Source organism: Malaclemys terrapin, chromosome 11 (assembly GCF_027887155.1).
Source record: "Malaclemys terrapin pileata isolate rMalTer1 chromosome 11, rMalTer1.hap1, whole genome shotgun sequence".
Taxonomy (NCBI): domain Eukaryota; kingdom Metazoa; phylum Chordata; order Testudines; family Emydidae; genus Malaclemys; species Malaclemys terrapin.
In genome coordinates this window covers 68,417,571-68,437,945 of record NC_071515.1, presented here as the reverse complement: position 1 = coordinate 68,437,945, position 20,375 = coordinate 68,417,571, and the positions used below count along the sequence as shown (strand labels likewise).

Below are 20,375 nucleotides of genomic sequence, written 5' to 3'. Positions count from 1 at the left end.
AGATGTTCATGAGAAATACAGATGGCCCATTTAAAGAGTGAATCTATGTGGGTGAGTTGTCATGGTCATGTCATGTCATGACGGGGCTACCAGCACTTATTTCCCCTTTCAGATCTGTCCAGGTACACTCCCTCAGGTCTTAGACCTTCTGCCTTTACTTAGCCTGGTGCCAAATTCCACAATTGTCCCACCCTTAGACCAGCCCTGGGCTACTGTGCCCTGTGTATCAACCGTGTTTACCCGGCAGGTCCGACTGAGCTGGATATCTGCAGTTCTTCCCTTTGGGAGTCAGTGACCAGTGGTGAATACAGTGATCAGACAGCCTTCTGAAACAAAGGAACAAAACATTTAAAGAAAAAAGATTTTAAAATAACAAACACTCTGCGCACATTTATCTTACCTAAAGGCTCTGATGGTAAGCTAGGCAGGTCTGACAATGGGTGCCAGGGGGCCCCAATCTGGTTCCCCCGGACAATCCCCTGGGAATTCCACAATCTCTTTAGTAACCTATTCTAGCACTTAACTATCATTATAGTTAAGAAGTTGTTCCTAATATCTAACCTAAATCTCCCTTGCTGCACATTAAGCTGATTACATCTTGTTCTACCTCCAGTGGACATGGAGAACAATTGATAACCATCCTCTTTATAATAGCCCTTAACATATTTCAAGACTGTAAACCTAGAGTGCATTTTAAAACCTGCGGCACCGAGTCTCAGAGCCTGGGCCTTCAGATTCAGGTTTGTGGGGCTCATGCTATGGCGCTAAAAATAATTGTGCAGACATTTGGGCTTGGGCTGGAGCCTGTTCTCTGAAGCCTGGGGAGACATTGGGCTTCAAAACCTGAGCTCCAGACTGAGCTGCAACATCTACACTGCTGCTTTTAGCGCCATAGCACGAGGTTGAATCTGTAGATCTAGGTTCTGAGACTCGTTGCCATAGGTTTTTAAAATGCAATATAGGCATATCCTCAGTCTTCTTTTCTCAAGATTAAACAAACCCTTTTTTTTTAACTTTACCTCAGAGATTGTTTTCTAAACCTTGTATCATTTTTGTTGCTCTTCTCTGGACTTTCTCCAGTTTGTCCACATCTCTTAAAGAGTGGTGCCCAAAACGGGACACAATACTCCAGCTAAGGCCTTTCCAGTGCCAACTAGAGTGGAACAATTATCCTCCATGTTTTACATAACAACACTGCTGTTAATACGCCCCAGAATGATATTCACTGTTATGAATTTCATCTTGTTGATTTCAGATGCCCAAAGGATTAATACATCAGAATATCATTTGTTCTCATTTAATGTCATACCTAAGACATTTTTGCAGAATGCTTTACAGCAAATTCCAATCTCTACAGGCAAATACAGTCCAACTAAACTGAAGCATGTATGTTTTAACATTTCATACAGGTAGCATCTGTTTATGTTTTAAGGCAAGGATGGAAAGTTTTAAGTTCGCCAAGTTTCTGGGAGAATGACTGAGCATGGGGAAATCAATAGACATAGGAAGAAAGGTGTAATTGTTTTGGGAACATGTATTTATGGCATGCATTACAGAGAGCTCAAACTGAGCCTTTTACCAAAGGCTTTTTTTGTTTTGACTAACTGCACACAACAGAGGACACTAAACAGGAAGCAACTGGACAGTGAAACAGTTCTGTCATCCCTCAGTAATTCATTAAGCTTTGCTATCCCAAAAGCACACAGTCATCTTATGTCCTACCCATTAATTGAAGAAACAGTGACTTCTAAGCCTGAGAGGCTGAAGACAGAGATCTTTACTGGACTGTCTTTGAGGGGAAGACATGCAATGTAAATAGATAAGATGAAAGGCTACCCTTGCAATTAAGTTTTACTAAATTTAGGCCTGATGGGATGAATCAAAGAGGAAGCCTTTAGTTGTTTAGTTTTTAAGCCCATGTTGAGTCTGGGAAAATCAAGCTCAAAGGTAAAGCAATATTATGGTGGAAGACATTGGCTTCCCTAAAAACCCGTTTGATACTGACACATTAAGGCACAATCCCATTTAGAGGTACGTGGGCTGCATATCTGCAATGGTAGTTTCCTTTAGATGTACCCTATAGTTCATTTATTGCATAGCTAATTCCCAAAGTTCAATCCTGCTCTTAGAGAGGGAGTGATTGAAAATCCTCCTAAACTTTGGGAGAGTTCAGATCCAAATTTTGCCATCTGGGCCCAGCTCTGCTGTTAGGGAAGCTCTTAACTCATTGGAACAGACTGAGAAACCCATTTCTGAAATACTCTGGAACATGTTGAATTGTGAACAGAGATGGCTGAACTAATTTTTAAGTAAAAAAAAAAAATACAAAAATATTTGTATCAAAGATTTTTCATCAGAATTAAAGTTTTGATTCAAATCAAAATGTTGTTTCCCCCCTCTTTCCTTTTCCTCCTCACTGGAAAAGAGGGAGAACCCCAAAGTTGAACTTTTTGTTTCAATTTGATGTTTTTTATTTAAATAAAAATTTTGTTAATTTCAAATGCAACTTTTTTTCACTTCTTTCAAATTTTTGTTGCAGAAAATGTTTATTTTTGACCAACCTTAAGAGTGATTTTTAAACTGATCATAATGATAAAAAGGGAAACTAGTTTTAATTCTAACAAACAACATTGTTTGGGACATCATTTTGTTCCTTTAGCATTTGCTGATGAAGTGATCCAGGATTTGCTTTGAAGGGAAAAAGGAAGATTTCTGATTATGAAACCACCAAGACTTTTGATTAGACCTGAGCCTACTGATATTGTGAGAAATAAATTAACCTGTAGGGAAAGACGTGGAGGGGCTCTGGATCTGCACAGCTGCATAGATGCTTTCACTAGGAGTTTAAGACTGAAAGAGAAATACAAACTCTCTCAATCGTTTCTGGCTTTTTTCACAGGTTGCTGTGACTCTCAGATAAAACATTAGCAGGATGCAGAGTGAGTGACCATATTTCTCTCCATATGTTTTCACAATAGCCATGGTCTAAATCAAACCATTTTAGCAGAGATTAGTTAGTATCTGCCAGCACTCACTGTCCTGGCTCCTAGACACTAACAGCCTGCCAAAAGCAATCCACCTGTCTCTCTTCTGAGTAGGGAGAGACCTCCTTTATGTGCTCCCTTAATTGGCTTGTTTAAGGTTAATGAGGCCACCTATGCTGACTGGCTGAGTCACCAATGAGGCTCAAGTGCTTTCAGCCCTAGACAAACTGGAGAGGGTAAAAATCTCACCCTCCCAAATTTTGTTCCCATGGGCTTTCAAGACCTTGCTAGACTCCACATGAGCATCAGGACTCAATACAAACCCATTGCGCTCAGCACTGGTTTCTAGGACAACCGACATAGGCGTCTAAGTGTTGTGTGTCACGAAATCTAATCAGCCAAATATGCCTTTTAATTGACCACAGTGACTTTAATTGGGTCAGAGTTACAACAAGAAGAAGACTAAAATAACTGCAAAAAATTAATTGTTTGCTTAGCAAGAGAATCCTTATGTACAAGCTACATCTGGTGCCTCCAACCCTGCTCTTGTTGCAAAGTGGCTACCAGTCTTTTGACTTCTGTAACATAATTTTCTAGACCTTAAAGATACAGTAGCCATACACATAGTCCCCACAGTGCTAAAAGCTCTCTATAGCTCAGTAAATATCCCCTCTTCTTGATGAGGACAATAGTGTTTGTCCTGGTGGAGGAATCAAGGCGGGTTGTTTCTGGCCCAAGAGGGTTCCTTCATGAAGCTCTGCACACTCAGCCACAGAGACACTTTGACAGGCTTTCAGGTTGCTTGATCTAGTGCCTAGTGGTGCAGTGTAATCATATATCCACGCCTTGTTCCTGAAGTACTTCTAGTAGGTTCCAGGTTTAATACATCCACCCTAATGGAAATGCATTCAGACACATCACTGGAGCAACTTTCATTCATATTTAAACCAAGCCTTACTTATTAATCTTGTCAGGGCTGGGGAGAGGCTGGTCCCAGAGTGTGAGGACCCAAGGAGGTGACTTGTTTTTAAATTGAGACAGTCCTATGGATTGCAGCTGCAGGTTTTAATGAGGTTGTTGATTTTTCCAGGTCATATTTGTTTCCTGTGCTGTCTCTTAGTGGGATTTTTGACCTCTGAAAAGGTGTTCCTTCCATGAAATTCATGCAAGCAGAAATATGGCATTTTCCCAAGGCTGGCTAACAAGTGACAAGGCGCACAACTGAACATGCTGTCAGTGCCACAGCTCTAGACTGATGGGCTTCAACTATGTAAGACATCTTGCTTGTACAGGGAGGTATGAAAACTGGCCATGACTGTCCACTGTGGGAAGCAAAGCTTTGAGACTGTCTTTTAAAAATATTTATCCTGAAATTTGTAAATCATTTTCATAGCATTTGTAGAGTTGCTCTAGCCAAGGTCCTGCCATTTAAGTGCCAGTCTGTTCTCATATAATAGTGTAGTAGGCAAGGAAGAAAAAGCGTAGCAATAAACATTCAGGTGTGCTAACAGTGAAAGCACCTGAAACCAATACATAAGTCCAACACGGGTCTAACTTACTGGGTGTTTTATTTATTTGCAAAATCCCCTACTTGGCTGTAATTGGGCATCATTTACATGCCATGGGTGTGTAAAATCCATTCAGCCAGTCAAATTAAAATCAATTCAATACATTGTTTATCTTCACTGATTAAAATCAGAAGCTAGGGTCCCTTGATGATTATTTGTGTTGATATCAAATCAGAGAGGCAGGCTGAGCCAAGACAGGTGATCAACTTGGAGTTGGCTGCTGTAGAGCTGTGGCTGCCTGACTTTCTTCACCTTTCCTGGGATGATCTGGGGGAGATTTTTCTGCACTGGGGTAATTGACAGAGTTTTAAAAAATTGTTAGATTTACATAAGCACACGTAAAAGACTGCTTATCTCAGGCATGGCCACCAATTACAATTACACTACAAAAATTATTACAAAGGCAGAGCATATTGCTCCACAATTCCTCCACATACAAACACAGTCACCAGTCAACAAAAACACATTACAAGACAAATCAAAATCTCCTCATCCTTCAAATTCCCATAAGAAACCCTATCCCCAACCAGCATCCCAAATGCCAACGCAGACAGATGGGTTTTGCAGCATGCCTGGAAAGTCAACTGAGTCAGGCTGTTTCAGGTGAGGAATGGGAGTGGAATTTGAAGTTGAGGAGCTGTTACATACAATGTTCTGCCAGCAGCAGCTGTCTTTCGGATGTACTGTACCATAGATTCATAGATTCTAATGCCAGAAGGGACAATTGTGGTCCTATATTGTGACCTCCTGTATAGCACAGGCCATAGGACTTCCCCAAAATAATTCCTAGAGCTTATCTTTTAGAAAAACATACAATTTTGATCTAATGATGGAGAATTTACCACGACCCTTGGTAAGTTGTTCCAATAGTTAATTACTCTCATTGCTAAAATTTAAGCTGCATTTGCAGTTTGAATTTGACTAGTTTCAACTTCCAGTCATTGGATTGTGTTATACCTTTTGTCTGCTAGATTGAAGAGACCATTATTAAATGTGTGTTCCTCATGTAGGTACTTACAGACTGTAGTCAAGTCATCCCTTATCCTGCTTTGTGTTAAGCTAAATAGATTGAGCTCCTTGAGTCTATCACTATTACACTTGTTTTCTAATCCTTTAATCATTCTTGTGGCTCTTCTCTGAACCCTCTCCAGTTTATCAACATCTTTTTTGAATTATGGGCACAGTATTCCAGCAGCAGTTCTACCAGTGCCAAATATAGAAATAAAATAACCCCTCTAATCCTATTCGAGAAACCTCTGTTTATGCATCCCAGGATCACATTAGGTTTTTTTGGTCACAGTGTCACACTGGGAGCTCCAGGTGTGAACATAGGGCCTCATTCTTCACTGCCTCATACTTCTGAGGGTACATCTATACTGTGCTTTAAAAAACAAAAACAAAAACAAAAAAAACCCTGTGTCACACAGTCTGTTTCCAGTTCAGCTGACTTGGGCTTGCGGAGTTTGGGCTGTGGGTCTAAAAATTGCAATGTAGACATTTGGGCTCAGACTGGAACTCGGGCTCTCAGACAGCTCAGCCAGGGAAAGGAAAGGAACATTATTTTCTTTGAGACTCTGGATATATGTGGATTGAAATTATGCTTCCCTAAAACGTTGTTTGATTGTGGTTAGAAGTACTCAGCGTATTATTCCTCATAATATAGAAATGTGTGAACTAAACTAAGCTCATTCTGTCTCCTGGTTCAGCACAGTTCCTCCTTATCATTCAGCTGTCACTAAAAACTGGAAGTAAAATCCCTTTTGAGTAGCATTTCATCTTCTTTGGAAAGTTGCTTATGGTGCTAACTCTGCATGTGTCATGGAGATTTATTTTTGTGATCTAAGATAGTCTGGTGAGGCAATATATTCTTTGAACTAAGGTAGACATGGGAATGGAGGCCAGGACTCCTGTGTTTTAATCCTGCCTAAGGCCACAAGGCAATTCAGTGGCAATGATAAGTCACTTAGAGCTGCTGTGGAACCCTTATTCACACTGACAAGTGCATATTCATAAACGTAGTCTCATTGAACTCCCATTTGTCAGGAGAGTGTGGGACAGCAATATGGGCCATTTTTGTCTACCATTCCATATTCCAGAGTACAAAAGGGAAGGCAGAGCTTTTGAATAGAATATAGTCAGTGGGAGAGTGAATAAGAACTGATATAGGTAGAGTGGAATGATGCAAAGCCTTTGAATGTGGAGCACGATAAATGGAATCACAGCCCATCTTATACAGGAGCTGTTTATTAGAGAAAAGAGATACAAACAATAGTCACAACAAAGAAGCTTCCTCACAGCTTGAGTCCCTGTTTTGTCTCCCTTGTTTACCAGGGAACACACCATGTGCCAAGGCTTGAATTGAGCTAGTACGTGCCTATACATCATACTCTCTGAGCTGTCCACCATCTTACCTCACCTCTTTCCAGCCCTCATTGTTACCATTGGCTAATCAGAGCCAGTGATGGCAAAATTCAAAAGTTCTGGGACATGAAAGCCCCAGGATGTTGCTTTGCCAGCAGCTGCCTGCAAGTGGAGCAAGAGGAGGGACTGCCACCACCAGCCTTTTTCTGTCGGTGGGTGAACAATCGCAGGAAGAGTCAGCAATGGAAGGTCCTTAGGAATAGCACCAAGGGGCTTCTGCTGCAGAAAAGAGTACCTGCTGTCTGCAGCCAGGGAGGAGCAGCTAGTGAGGAAGAAAAACAGCCCAGGAAGGGAAGAAGACAGACCAGGATCAACACAATCCCCTGACCTGCCAAGTTGGGAAGAGTCCACATTGGTGCAGGGAACCGAAGAGCTGCCACACTTCCTAGCAGGGACCAGAGATTCCTAGCACATGGGACCTGAGGCAATTCACACATCCAATAAGGGACTAGACAGCTCCACTGTATCCAGTGACTTAATTGGAGACCCCTAGCATGGGGACCTGAGACCCCCAGTGGTAGCATTTACTACTTGGTGGAAGGCAGGCTGTGTTCTACTATCACTATCCACTAAAGGTTTCTACCAGGAAGAGGTGCCTTAATTTGTTCTCTAAACTCTGTTGGCTGAAATTCACCCCATTCTATAATCTCTATATATTGAGGTGGTGACCATCTCAAATGAGGTGACATCTACCCAACACTATAGTATCTGAGCATATTAGTCGGCAGAGCTTTGTTAGTGGGCAGAGCTATTGTTCCCCAGTTTGACCCTTGCCCTGGCCAAGACTCTATATAATGCACAGAGATATCTAGTGGCTGAATTGTGCATTGCAGGTAAACATTTCATTACATGAGGACCTTGAATTTGATGCAGAAGCACAGATGAGAGATTACCATAGGGGAGTGCCATGGTCACAGCTGCAGGAGTGGAAGCTGATTTCAGCAGCAGCATTTTGTGTAGCCTGGAAGAAGGCCAGGTGAGATACGGGGAAAGCCCAGAGAAGAGGAGGTTGCAGTTGCTGAGGCAGGTGATGACTAACTGATGAACAAAGGATTTTGCAGTAGGAATGCAGAGGACAGGATCGGTATATGGTTAAATGTATGTTTGTCAGTTCATTTTGTGCCCACACACCTTCCTTTTTACACAGCACTAATAACCATGGAACATCTGTTTGCCTCTGTAAATCAATACAAACCCTGTAAAAACATACCTTAGAAAATAATTTGAAAATATTAACCGTTTGTTTTAGTATTTAATAAATGTAGTTAACAAACTTAATGACATGTTTGATTACAGCAGCTCATGCCTCTGGGCCCAGTGGGAGGCAGGAGATGGGGCATATGAACAAGAGCCGTCAAGACTCTCTACTCACCATTGCATTTTTTACTTTAAACAAATTCTACATGGATCTAGGAAAAGCCAGTGTGCACAGAAAACAGCATTCAAGTAAAAATTGACTTGGGACCAGATTGTTCCTGTAGGTGGATAATTTCTGTGCAGGGGCAGAGTTTCTCTAATATTTTTAATTTAGGCCAAGAAAGATTTTTAGCCACCCATGGAACCAGTAATGATTTCACCCCAGAGCACTGAACTGGTACTTAGGAGATCCGGTTTCCAGTCCTGGCTATTCCACGAGGGGTGATTTTTGGCAACCCACTTAACTTCCCCGTGCCTCACTTTCCCCAGAAGAATGGGGCTAATGGTACTTTGCTTCCTTTGTGAAGCACTCTGAGATCCCTGGACATAAAGTGCTATAGAAGAGCTAATTATTATTACTAATAGTTCCCAATGATTCCCCAAGTTCTAAAATGGAACAGGAATACATAGAGATTAGTTTTGGAAGAAATTCTAGAATAAAATTTGTTCATGCAAACTCTTTGTCAAATAATTGTAAATAATACATAAATTCATAAAAATCGTAACCACTTTGTGGATAATTGGCAAACAGGAAAATGGTTACATTTGTGTGGGGCATTATTTTCAATGAATATTTCACCTGGTTACACAAATTGGGGTGCTGTATTTCTTACCATACGTAAGAAACATTTGTTTCCTAAACAGTTCTTTTTGGCTCAGCTTTCTCCAGGTTTGCTACCTGCCTCCTAGCTCTTGCATGCTGCGGAAGTGAAAAGAATTGGTTCAGAGTCATTTCATATATCCTTCCATCATCTGAAAAAAACTTCAACTAGGTCACCACAGAATCTTCGCTTCTCCAAAGAGAATTAGCTCATTTTCTCCAACCTGTCTTTGTGACTTCAGATTGTGTGATCTAGTATTATCTGCTCTGTTCCCTGGAGGACAATTAGATGAACTGTTAAAAGAGGACTTTCAAACTGACTCAAAGATAGGCCAGAAATGGACTTGGCCTGTATTTCTGTTACTATAGCCGAAGAGCCTTATGTTACTGTGTTGGCTTTCTTACATGCAGGCCAGCTTTCCTTCCTTCCTGATACTTCAGTAATGACGTAATGGGTTTGGTATTGTTATGGGGTGTGAAATAATCACAAGGAAGAGTGAATATGCTCAAATCTAGAGTTTTGGGGGGTTTTTTTATATGAAAGCTGAACTGGGCCTATATCACTCTACAATTCAGCCTGGGAAATATTAATTATGGCACATTGCTATGTTCATGCTGAATTGTGCACAGCCACCTCATCCCCGGGGGAGGCAGAATTCCGCCTAAAGCTTCCTATTTGTTCCTGGGAAGTATGCCCATTGCTACACCCTTTCAGAGGCTGCAGCAAAGTCCTTTCTACATGGCCAGACTGCTTAGGACAGGACTTGTTGTCCCCTTGTTGCTCAGGGGTTCAAGAGAAGGGAGGCTTTTTTGCTTTCTTCTCCCCTTACATGCCCTTGGAAAGCCAGACACATTCTTCTTTGAGTGATTGCACATGTGCATTCCACACTTGGTGTCAGTGTACTCAGTGCATGGCTGTTGGAAATGTTTTCCCTCAGCGGAAGCCATTGGGCAGTTTGAGCTCCCCCTGCTGCTGTGCACCACTGCATGCAGGTATAAAGAGCAGAGCCACCTCTAGCCCAGTTCATTTCCTTTTTACTGCCTGTGATGGTTGTTGGAACTCTGTTCAATGCCAGAACAGAACAGTTCTCTCTCACGTTTGTAAATGGTGTGTGTGTGTGTGTGGTTAGTCTAGTCTTCAGGTTAGGATAGTTAGTAAGTTTTAAGTATCAGAGGGGTAGCCGTGTTAGTCTGAATCTGTAAAAAGCAACAGAGGGTCCTGTGGCACCTTTGAGACTAACAGAAGTACTGGGAGCATAAGCTTTCGGTTCTTACCCACGAAAGCTTATGCTCCCAGTACTTCTGTTAGTCTCAAAGGTGCCACAGGACCCTCTGTTGCTTAGTAAGTTTTAGTTGTGTTTAAAAAAATAGTTTTTTGGATTTGTTGTTTTCCCCGTTTTGGGGAGTTTTCTATTCACAGTGCCAAGGTATGCTCTGGCCACTGGGCTTTGGGGGAAGCACACATAAAGGACCAGTGCCAGATTTTCAGGGAGGTCAGGCCTAGGATGAAGAAGGCTGAAATTTCTGCTAATGGAGGCAGTGCTCCAGCCACCGTTGGAGCCATCGTGGTCTGAATTGGTGTTGAGTGCTGCAACATCAGTGAGAAGCATGCCTCTAGCTTTAGTAGAATCCTAGCACCATTCTCCTTCACCTGTACCGAGGAAGAAATACAAAACTTCGATAGAGGCCCAAGCCCGGGGAAGGTCTCCACCCTGTAAATCTGATAAGAGGAGCTGGATCAGCCCCACCATAGTCAGAGGAAGGAGAATCTTTATTGTTGGACTCTGAGGTGGGATCTTACATCTCATAACCCCAAAGCAATACCTGCCAGTTTCCTCAAACATCCTCTCTTCTGACCTATGGGACCTGCCATGTTAATGTGGCCAGGACAGTGGGGACCTGCCCTGTACCATTGGCCATTTTGGAACCCTTTAGGGTTTCCTCCAGCTTCCAGATCTTCCACTCACTGTGCATATTCAGTGCCCTAGTCTAGAAGGGCAGAGTCTGTGCACCAAGCGGCTCTCTGCCCAGAGTCCAGGACTGGGCCTTGTACCAAACATCAGGAAGATGTTCCAGAACCAGAGCAACAGCCAGTAGAAGAAATTATACCCCCTTCAATTTTGGCATCCTCTTCATCCTCTCCAGATGAGGCCATTTTGTCCAGGACAACTTCACTCCCTCCTGATAATTTTAAAGTTTATCAGGAGTTATTAAAGAGCGTGGCTGGGCATACAGATGGAGGTGGTCAGGGAGTCCTCACATCACCTGATAGACATTTTATTATCTGTGAGTTTGTGACAGGGTGAACTAGGCCCTGAGATCCCCTGCTGGAGGCCTTGTGGCCGTGCCACACCATGCCCCAGAAAAGGGCAGTAGAGAGGTCCTCCAAGCTGCCTAGAGCAGCTGTGTGGGAAGCAGCCAATCGGGACCCAGCAGGCTAGTATAAGAAGAGCTGCAGGGATAGACGGAGATCAGTTCTTTGCTAGAGCTGGTGTAGAGTGGATTGTGCTCTAGACTGGCTGCTGGGATTCCACCAGGACAAGGTCCTGAGGTAAGGGTGAAGAAGGTGTGGGAGCCATAGGGAAGTGGCCCAGGGAATTATAGCAGCAATCCAGTTTATTTAAAGGGACATTGTTGACAGCTGCCTGGGCTGGGACCTGGAGTAGAGGGTGGGTCTGGGTCCTCCCCACCAGTCACTGGGAAAGTGGCCTGGACTTTGAGGCACCCCAGAAGGGAACTGAACTAGGGCCGGCTCCAGCTTTTTTGCCGCCCCAAGTGGCGAAGCAGGAAAAATAAAAGATAAAGCCATGATCAGCGGCACTTCGGTGGCAGCTCTACCATGCCACTTCATTCTTTGGCGGCAATTTGGTGGTGCGTCCTTCGCTCTGAGAGGGACTGAGGGACCCGCCACCGAATTGCCGCTGAAGACCCGGACGTGCCACCCCTTTCCATTAGCCACCCCAAGCATCTGCTTCCTTTGCTGGTGCCTGGAGCCAGCCCTGGACTGAACTGTAGTGGCCCAGCTGAAGAGCTGGGGCCAGAAAGATCCTGAGAGAGCGAAGACATTGCCTCCAGGGAAGGTGCCCTGGGGCACTGCTCTATTCCAGAGCAGGGACAAACAGAGAGACATTACAAATGGCACTGAGAGAAGCCCCTGTTGGATTGTACCCCAAAAGGGATTTGCTTTGCTTTTATCTCACAGACAGACTGTGTATGACTTGGGCAGAGGGCTGAGTCAGTGAAAACCCACCACAAACAGAGAGAGAGAGCAGGCACATGCCCTCAGCCAGAGGGCACTTGCGAGAGGTGAGTGCAATCCCGTTACAAGGTTCCTTCAGGCTACCTTTGGCAACTAATGAGGCAATACTAGAGCCTATAAAGGCTTCATGGCAGATCCATTCTCTTTTTGCCTCCCACCTCTAAAGGGGAAGAAATAAAGTACTATGTACCTTTCCGAGGTTTTGAGTACCTTTATACTCCTTCTCACCTCTGGGCTCATTAGTCATCACAGCAGCTACCGAGAAAGAGCAAGAGGAGCAACAGGCTGCCACCCCCAAATCACAAGATGCTAAAAGGCTAGACTTATTTGGCAGAAAGATTTATATGACAGGGCATTTGCAGCTGCATATTGCTAACCAACAGGCTTTGTTAGGGTGACATGATTTTAATTTGTGAGGCTCCATGGAAAAGTTCAGAGAGCTGCTTCTAGAAAATGCTAGGCAGGAGTTCTCTTCCCTGGTCTATGAGGGCAGACTAGTCATGAAAACAGCCCTGCCGGCTGGATGCAGCAGACTTGGCAGCTAGAACCATGGCTTCTGCAGTTGCCACGTGTAGATCATCCTGGTTGCAGTCTTCTGATCTTCCCTATGAAGTCCAGAATAGTATCCAGAACTTGCTGTTTAAGGGTTCTTTTCTATTCTTGGACCAGATGGACAGCAACCTCCATGAACTTAAGGATTCTAGAGCCACCTTAAAGGCCTGTCCCAGTCAGGAAGCACTACAGGGCCCAGCAGCTGCACCAATATGCTGCTGCTCCTCCTCACAGGACCTGTTAAAAAAGAGGCTCAGGGGTTATAGGCATAGGCCTCACTCTCCTGCTGCTTTGGCTCCAGCTCCAGGCCCTTCAAGACACCTGGGAAGTGCAAAACAGTCACTTTGATGGGCTGATTGAGGTCTTCTTACCAGCCTCCATCTCTCCACACCCAAACTCCTTTACCTCCTCAAACTGTCTATCCCACTTCCACAGTGCTTGGTCCTGAATTTCTTCTGATCAGTGGGTCTTGAGCATTGTGGAAACAGTTTACTTTTACCCTTCCCTCCCACAGGTACCACTTCAGGTACCATTCTTACAAGAAACTCCTTATCCATGCAATAGAATCACTTCTTCGTTTGGGAGCCATAGAACAATGGTTCTCAACCAGGGGTATGCAGAAATCTTCCGGGGGTACATGAACTCATCTAGATATTTGCCTAGTTTTACAACAGGCTATATGAAATGCACTAGTCAAGTCAATACAAACTAAAATTTCATACAGGCAGTAATTTGTTTATACTCTTCTATATACTGAAATGTAAGTACAATATTTATATTCCAAACATTTTATTTTATAATTATATGGTAAAAATGAGAAAGTAAGCAATTTTTCAGTAATTGTGTGCGGTTACATTTTTGTATTTTTGTCTGATTTTGTAAGCAAGTAGTTCTTAAGTGAGGTGAAACTTGGGGTATGCAAGATAGATCAGACTCCTGAAAGGGGTACAGTATTCTGAAAAGGTAGTGTCACTGCCATACAGGAGCTTCTATGCAATCTCAGAGGGAAGAGGTTTTAGTCCTGATATTTCCGAATACCAAAAGCAAAAGAGGGTCTCAGTCCAATTTTAGACCTCCGTCAACTCAACACATTCATACGGTCACCTTAGCTTCTGTTATCCCTTCCCTGGGCCCCAGGGACTGGTATGCCACCTCCGACTTAAAAGATGCCTACTTCTATGTGGAAATCAATCAAGTTCCCAGGAAGTACCTTAGATTTCTGGTAAATCAAAATCCTTACCAATTCACTATACTGACTGTTGTCCTGTCAGCAGCTCCCCGGGTCTTATAAAAGTCATGGCAATAGAGCTGCATTCCTCCGAAGCTCAGAAGTTCAGGGTTACTACTATCTGGATGACTGGCTGGTCAGGGGCTTGTCCAGACTGCAACTACAGAACAGCATTGCCCTGATCTAGTCAACATTCACTGCTCTGCGACTGTTAATCAAGAGAAAAATCTCTCCTCTCCCCAGTCCGGAGGATAGAGTTTACAGGGACTGTATTGGATTTATCTCAAGTGAGGCCCTTTGTTCTGAACTCCAGGTTCCAGGCAATCCAATCAATTGTTATAGGTTTGAAGGCTCACCTGGTCACAACAGCACAAAACTGTTTGAGGCTTCCAGTTCACATGTGTCACCTGTGTGGTGTTTGAGGCTTCTGGGTCGCATGGGTAACTTACATGGTTCAATATGCCCAACTGCACCTCAGAATTCTGCAGGGCTGGCTGGCATCAGTCTCCTTGTCAAATCTCCATCAGTTAGACTCAATGGATAGAACTGCAGAACCATGTGAAACGTGCCAGATTGGCTCTGCACAGTTGTGGTAAGCCTACAACTGCCCCTTCAAATCCCAGGGCCTTAGGCTCATTGTACATGTCTGAGATTCATGCAAACCTGAAAGCTCTACATGAACCTTGTCTCATCTTCCCATATCCAGCTCTTCCCTCGTACTATCCCTCTTCCCACAACAGAATCCCCTAGAAATCTCTCTCTCTCTCTCCTGCTCAGAGGACCTATGGGCATTCCCCTTCAACCCCGTCTCCTCCTGTTGAAATATTGTGTATGTGACCCTTGGAGAATAAGCAACAAATGGATAGAATGAACCTGTTGTGGTTTTCATTGAAGTCCCCATTCACTTCAATGGAAGCAGGGCCCAATGTTTACAGAATTAAGGCTTGATACTGCAAGGTTTGGAATGCTTTCAACTCCTATGGAAGCTGAAGGTGCTCAGCCCCTTGCAGGATCATGCCCTTAGAGAACAAGACTGTATTTATTTCAGACCTGCTAGTGCACTGTCCTTGAATCTCTCTTCCTTTCGCTCAGCCAGATGATCTAGTTCACAGAAATGTGTGAGTTCCCTTCTCAGAAGTCATTTTTCTAATAAAGGGACACTATTTCCTTTGGGAGAGATCAAAATTTAACTGATATATTTTATCTGCAAGGTCCCTTCAACTCTTTATTATATTTTAAACTGAAGCTTTGCTCTATTTTCCCCCTCAACAACATTAAAAACAAATGCAACAGTTCACAATTTCCTGAGGAAAAACTCTACAATAGCAAATGAAGAAAGAGAGCAAAATGTTGGGTAAGGAAACAAGTTTCAGTTTCAAGCTTTCCAGACTTTATTAACAGAAGAGAATAAAAGATGTTCCAACAGTTTGTATTCATCTCTAATGCGTATGATTCTGTGATTCAGGCTAGAGTCATTCAGTAGCATTTTAATGACAATGTATTTTAAGAATTTCTGAGAGATATTTGGTACCAGACATTGGCAACTCTCCTGGATTTTTTTCAAGGGGCAATAAAACTACATAAAAAACCTCAACATTCTCATGCCAATTGTTAAATATGTTCTACAAATGAGAAGCCCTAGGAGCCAAACACCAGATTTTAATTAAACTTTGAGTTTGTAAGCAATTGCTAGATACATTAAAATGTCCTACTACATAAATTTTCCTTAGGGACCAAAGAAGCAATGCAGATTGGGTAACACTGAAAAAGATTTCAGCTCTTCGCGTTTTGTCACATTTAAAACTCTCGCTGATGATAGGATTTTGTTAGCATTGGCTGGCTGTATTAACTGTTGTATTAGAAGCTTTGATGGGATTAAGTTAAGGTAAAAAGAAACATCAGTAACAAGTTTTCTTGCATTTTTTTCCTTTCCTTGGCACTCCAGCGGATGTGAGAAAGTCTTGCTCAATTAAGTGAGTCTGAAATCTACAAATGAATAAGGGGTCTTGAACATACAGTAATTTAAGTTTATCAATTCAGTGCACATACTTTTTTTGACATGTGTTTCCTGACTGATTTTCTAACAATCCTTTATTTTCTGCAGGTGGCCGTGATAAACGAGGTGGTCCCATCCTGACCTTTCCAGCACGCAGCAATCACGATAGAATAAGGCAGGAAGACCTTCGGAAACTTGTGACTTATTTGGCCAGTGTGCCAAGGTAAAGCTCAAAAGAAAACACTTCAAAGCTGGGGGTGGATGAGTGGGTGGGGGAATTTGTTCTTGGCAGTTGCTGATTTCCAAGTATTAACCTTTTAGTGCTTAGAACACAAGTTTCCCCCTTCCAATTGCTTTCATCCAGTGAGATGTGATGCAAGAGAATGAGAGATTAGAGACAGTGCTAGTAAAGCTGGGCCTTTAGCATCTTGCTTGCACTGAACTGACGGCAACAATTCCTGTTTCTGTCATTTCTTTTAGGTTGTTCTAGACGAGTTAAAAGGGCGAAAGTGCTTTGATTAGCTGCTTGGAGGTTTGTGTGTGGATTTCTCTTTAGCAGGCTTGAGGGAGCCATTGTCTGGCATTGCTTTTTAATACCTTCATTGCCAGCTTCAGGAAAGCTGATTCAGGAAGGTATAATTCCCTGTACAGGAAGGAAGGAAGGGATTCACTCAGTGCAGGGTAGGCAATATTTCTGTGGCAGTACATCCTTGAGGTTTCTGCTGGGGAGTTTGCACTCCCAAGTGCTGACTAATTTCCACCAGCAGGTTCTGCTGATGGAAGGAACTGAACCTGCTGTCAAGTCTCAAATATTGACTATGCCCTCTCTTTGGCCAGTTCCCCCAATTTTTCAGGGTGTTCTAACTCCTTATATCCCCTTCACCCAGAATAGGGGAACTTGCAGCCGTTTAGTGTCTCTGCAGCCTTGTTCCTCGGTGAAGTTTCCAGTGTAGGCAGGCATAAACCCGGCACTGAATCTAGTCTTGTTTTGGTGTCTTGGCAGGTTAGCAACCCAGATCTGCATATCTGGAGGAGGGTTTAAATTTACTTTCTCAGGATGCTGATTAAAATAAGAACCCAGGGAGGGATAGCTCAGTGGTTTGAGCATTAGCCTGCTAAACCCAGGGTTGTGAGTTCAATCCTTGAGGGGACCACTTAGGGATCTGGGGCAAAAATCAGTACTTGGTCCTGCTAGTGAAGGCAGAGGGCTGGACTTGATGACCTTTCAAGGTCCCTTCCAGTTCTAGGAGATGGGATATCTCCATCCCCAAAGATTCAGGTACCTCTGAAGATGGAAGCACATCTACTGGGAGTGATAACACTCTTGCCTCCCCCTGTCATTTGGAAATTAATACAGTCCCTCTCCAAAGGGCCTGATTCCCAGTCCTTTCTCAAACCCTGGCTTCTCCTAGCATAGATGCTCTGCTTCACTATCCTTTTTCCAAAGTAAAAAGTCCCATCTGAGTTATCTGGCCCTCCTTCTAGGAGAGACCACCAAAGTCTCTTTCTCATCTGGGAGAAAGATGCCTCTTCTCTCCCACCACGATTCATCCCAGCTCCAAGCTACCATTGACTGTCAGGGAACTACATTTACCAGTAATCCATCAACACTGAGGGGAGGGTCATGTTCCAGCCCACCTTGCTCTTGGAGCTCTGGCTTGGACTATAAACAGAGTTAGCATTCTGGGTTTTTCTCACAGACCCCAAATTGCCACCCCTAGTGCATTTCAGTGACTGTCACCTGTCCCACAGATTGTCTACAGAGGAACATTTTGGAATAGGTAACTGCTGGCCTTTGATGCTTCCCTTAGCAACGTTAAAGAGATGGTACCACCCATTTATAGGACTTACTCCTTACAAGTGCTAAAGCCATGCCCACATCCCTCAGAAGGGGTGCAAAACTATATGCCACCTCCTGCTCTCTTCACCCTATTCATCAGGCCTCCTCCAAAGCATGCCAGCTGGTAACAGTCTCTTATGAGCCATTACATCAGCCAGGGATTACTGAAGGGCAGGATGCCCTTGCCACTCAACTCCCCCTGGAATGCCTTGACAAACCCATGCTCAGAGGAAGGTTGAGGGGGTTGGCCTAGAGCCATCATAGTCACTTTGTGCTAGCCAGGAATGCCACCTTTCCCAAAGTCAAGTTCTTGCTCACAGAATACAGTTTATATTACTACAAAAATAATGCTAGGAGGGAAGAGGTGTCATTTCCATGACAATCAAGAGATAAGGGTATTTGAATAATACACAAACATTTACACATTATCCCAATCAGTGCCCAAAGTTATGAGACTACTTCCCAAGCTCCAAATACCTAAGTGTTTGGGGATCTTTCTGAGATGACCACAGTCAGGTGCAGATAGTTACAGGGACAGACATGCCTCTGTGTGCCACATACACTGCAGCATGTGTTTTAATTTCCTGTCTGATGACAAAATTTCATATGGCATCTGGCAGGGCTTCTTTTGTTGTGTGGGTGGGTTTTTTTGTTTTTAAACTCATCAAGCCTTTTATTTACACACTGCTTGATCTCTCTCCAGCCAGCTCAATTTGTGACCATATTGTGTAGAAGATTATGGATATGCTAGGGGTTGAGAGGGCAGTAGGTCAACCAGTGCGAATAAATGTCAGATTGCTTTGCAATTGCCCTCCAGATATAGTAGTAATAAAACTGCTCTCTTAGATGTTATCATTTCTTGCATGAGTCATGGCTATGAAGATATGGCATTGCCTCCTTTACTTGAGATCAATGTTGCCAACAATTGCACAGTTAAAATGGCCTTTTAGCATGCTTAGTCTTTATCTGTAGCTTTTCCCTTGTAGTTGTAGCAGAAGTACCTAAGATATGTGCCCTGGGTTTGCCCTCTTATAGAAGTAAATCAATAGAGAAGTATCTGGATGCTTGTTTAGGTTGCCTCTCTCTTGGTTGTTTCAGCTATGGGCACTCTTTGAGGTTTGGTATTGCCTAGCTTGTTAACTAGGAATGAAGAAATTGAAAAAGCTCCAGCTAGCACAAAATACAGCAGTCTGGCTGCTTAGCAACATGAATCATTGTGAACACACTACCTAGCCCAGCTCTCCTCTCCTCTGGCGCCCTATTGAATAGAGTCCAATTCAAGGCCTCTGTCCTAAACTTCAAAGCCCTCCCTGGGGTTGGCCATAGTTAGTTACAGAAGAGAGAGCCTCTGCATGTGCAGTGTGACCTCTCACCATGAAACTAGTAACCAACAGGAGAAGGCTTCTGAGAGGAGGACAAAAGTTTTATAGGAGCTGGACCTAAATTATAAAACTCACTCCTGCAAGAGTTAGGAATGACCACAAGCTTCATCACATTCAAAACTAAACGCAAATCTCATCCCTTCCTTTTGTCTTCCCACAATGAGGTATATAAATAGACATACACATATTCCACCCCCCATTCCTAAGTTATTTTTCCTATAGATTGTGAAGGGGGAGGGATGGGAGAGATCATTATTGTTTGTTGGTTTTTAAATACTTGGGCAGGCGCTTATGTACCGCGGTGATGGAGACTATAAAAGCACCTAGATGGACAGGACTGCACAATCTATTCTAGTTTTAAATTGCATCACAGTCTACTTCTTTCCTAATCTTTTATTAACAATCATTTTCACTAGGGATAACCAGGAACCACTCAAAGGTATTTATTTTTGATGATTGTGTCATAATAACAGTTTGATTCCATATCATCAGCTCCCAGTGCATAGTCATTCATAGTGTATTTAACTTAACCCTGCTATAATTAACCAATGTGTCAATGACCTACCAAATTACATGAGTATGGATTCTGGATAGCATGTCAGGAGAAGGAATTCTAATATTGCTGTGGCTGAGGAGGTGGGCGTGTGTCAGCCTTGGTGGAAGAACTAGAAAATCTTCTTCAGCAAAAGGGACTATAATTAATCATACTGACATCAGTATAACACTCCTCTCTCTATTCCCACTTCCTATAGCTCGAGAGAGAGAGATTACCATCCACATTGATCTGTCACTTAACCCTGGTTTCATATCTTAATGGAGAGGGCTGTGATGGTATGTTACCATGAGCTGTGTGCAGGGAGAAGATTGGTGATGACATATAAGTTAGGGTGAAGTAAGTCTCTGCCCTAAGATAGCATTCCAAGTTTCTGATTTGGGTTTCTGTTGTTCCATTTGTTTTAATAGAATGACAACTCATTAGCTGTTTAACTGACAGCAGTATCTCTTGGAGATGTAGCAGAATAGGAAATACTATTAAACAGCTAAGGCCTGGTCCTGACTCCCTAACTCATTGAAGTACTTGAAGTCAATGGGGCTGCTGGCATGAGTAAAGACTATTTCATGGGATTA

General features: G+C 43.2%; 1 protein-coding gene across 3 annotated transcripts in view; it reads left to right on the top strand.

Annotated features, from left to right (window-relative positions):
* The window catches only part of KALRN (kalirin RhoGEF kinase), a 732,870-nt gene that overhangs the window by 229,877 nt on the left and 482,618 nt on the right, over positions 1–20,375 (top strand). For all 3 annotated transcript variants that reach the window (XM_054043354.1, XM_054043355.1, XM_054043353.1), the window contains exon 3: positions 16,134–16,248. In XM_054043354.1, coding sequence (XP_053899329.1) covers positions 16,134–16,248 — 115 coding nt within the window. The remainder of the gene's footprint in view (positions 1–16,133; positions 16,249–20,375) is intronic.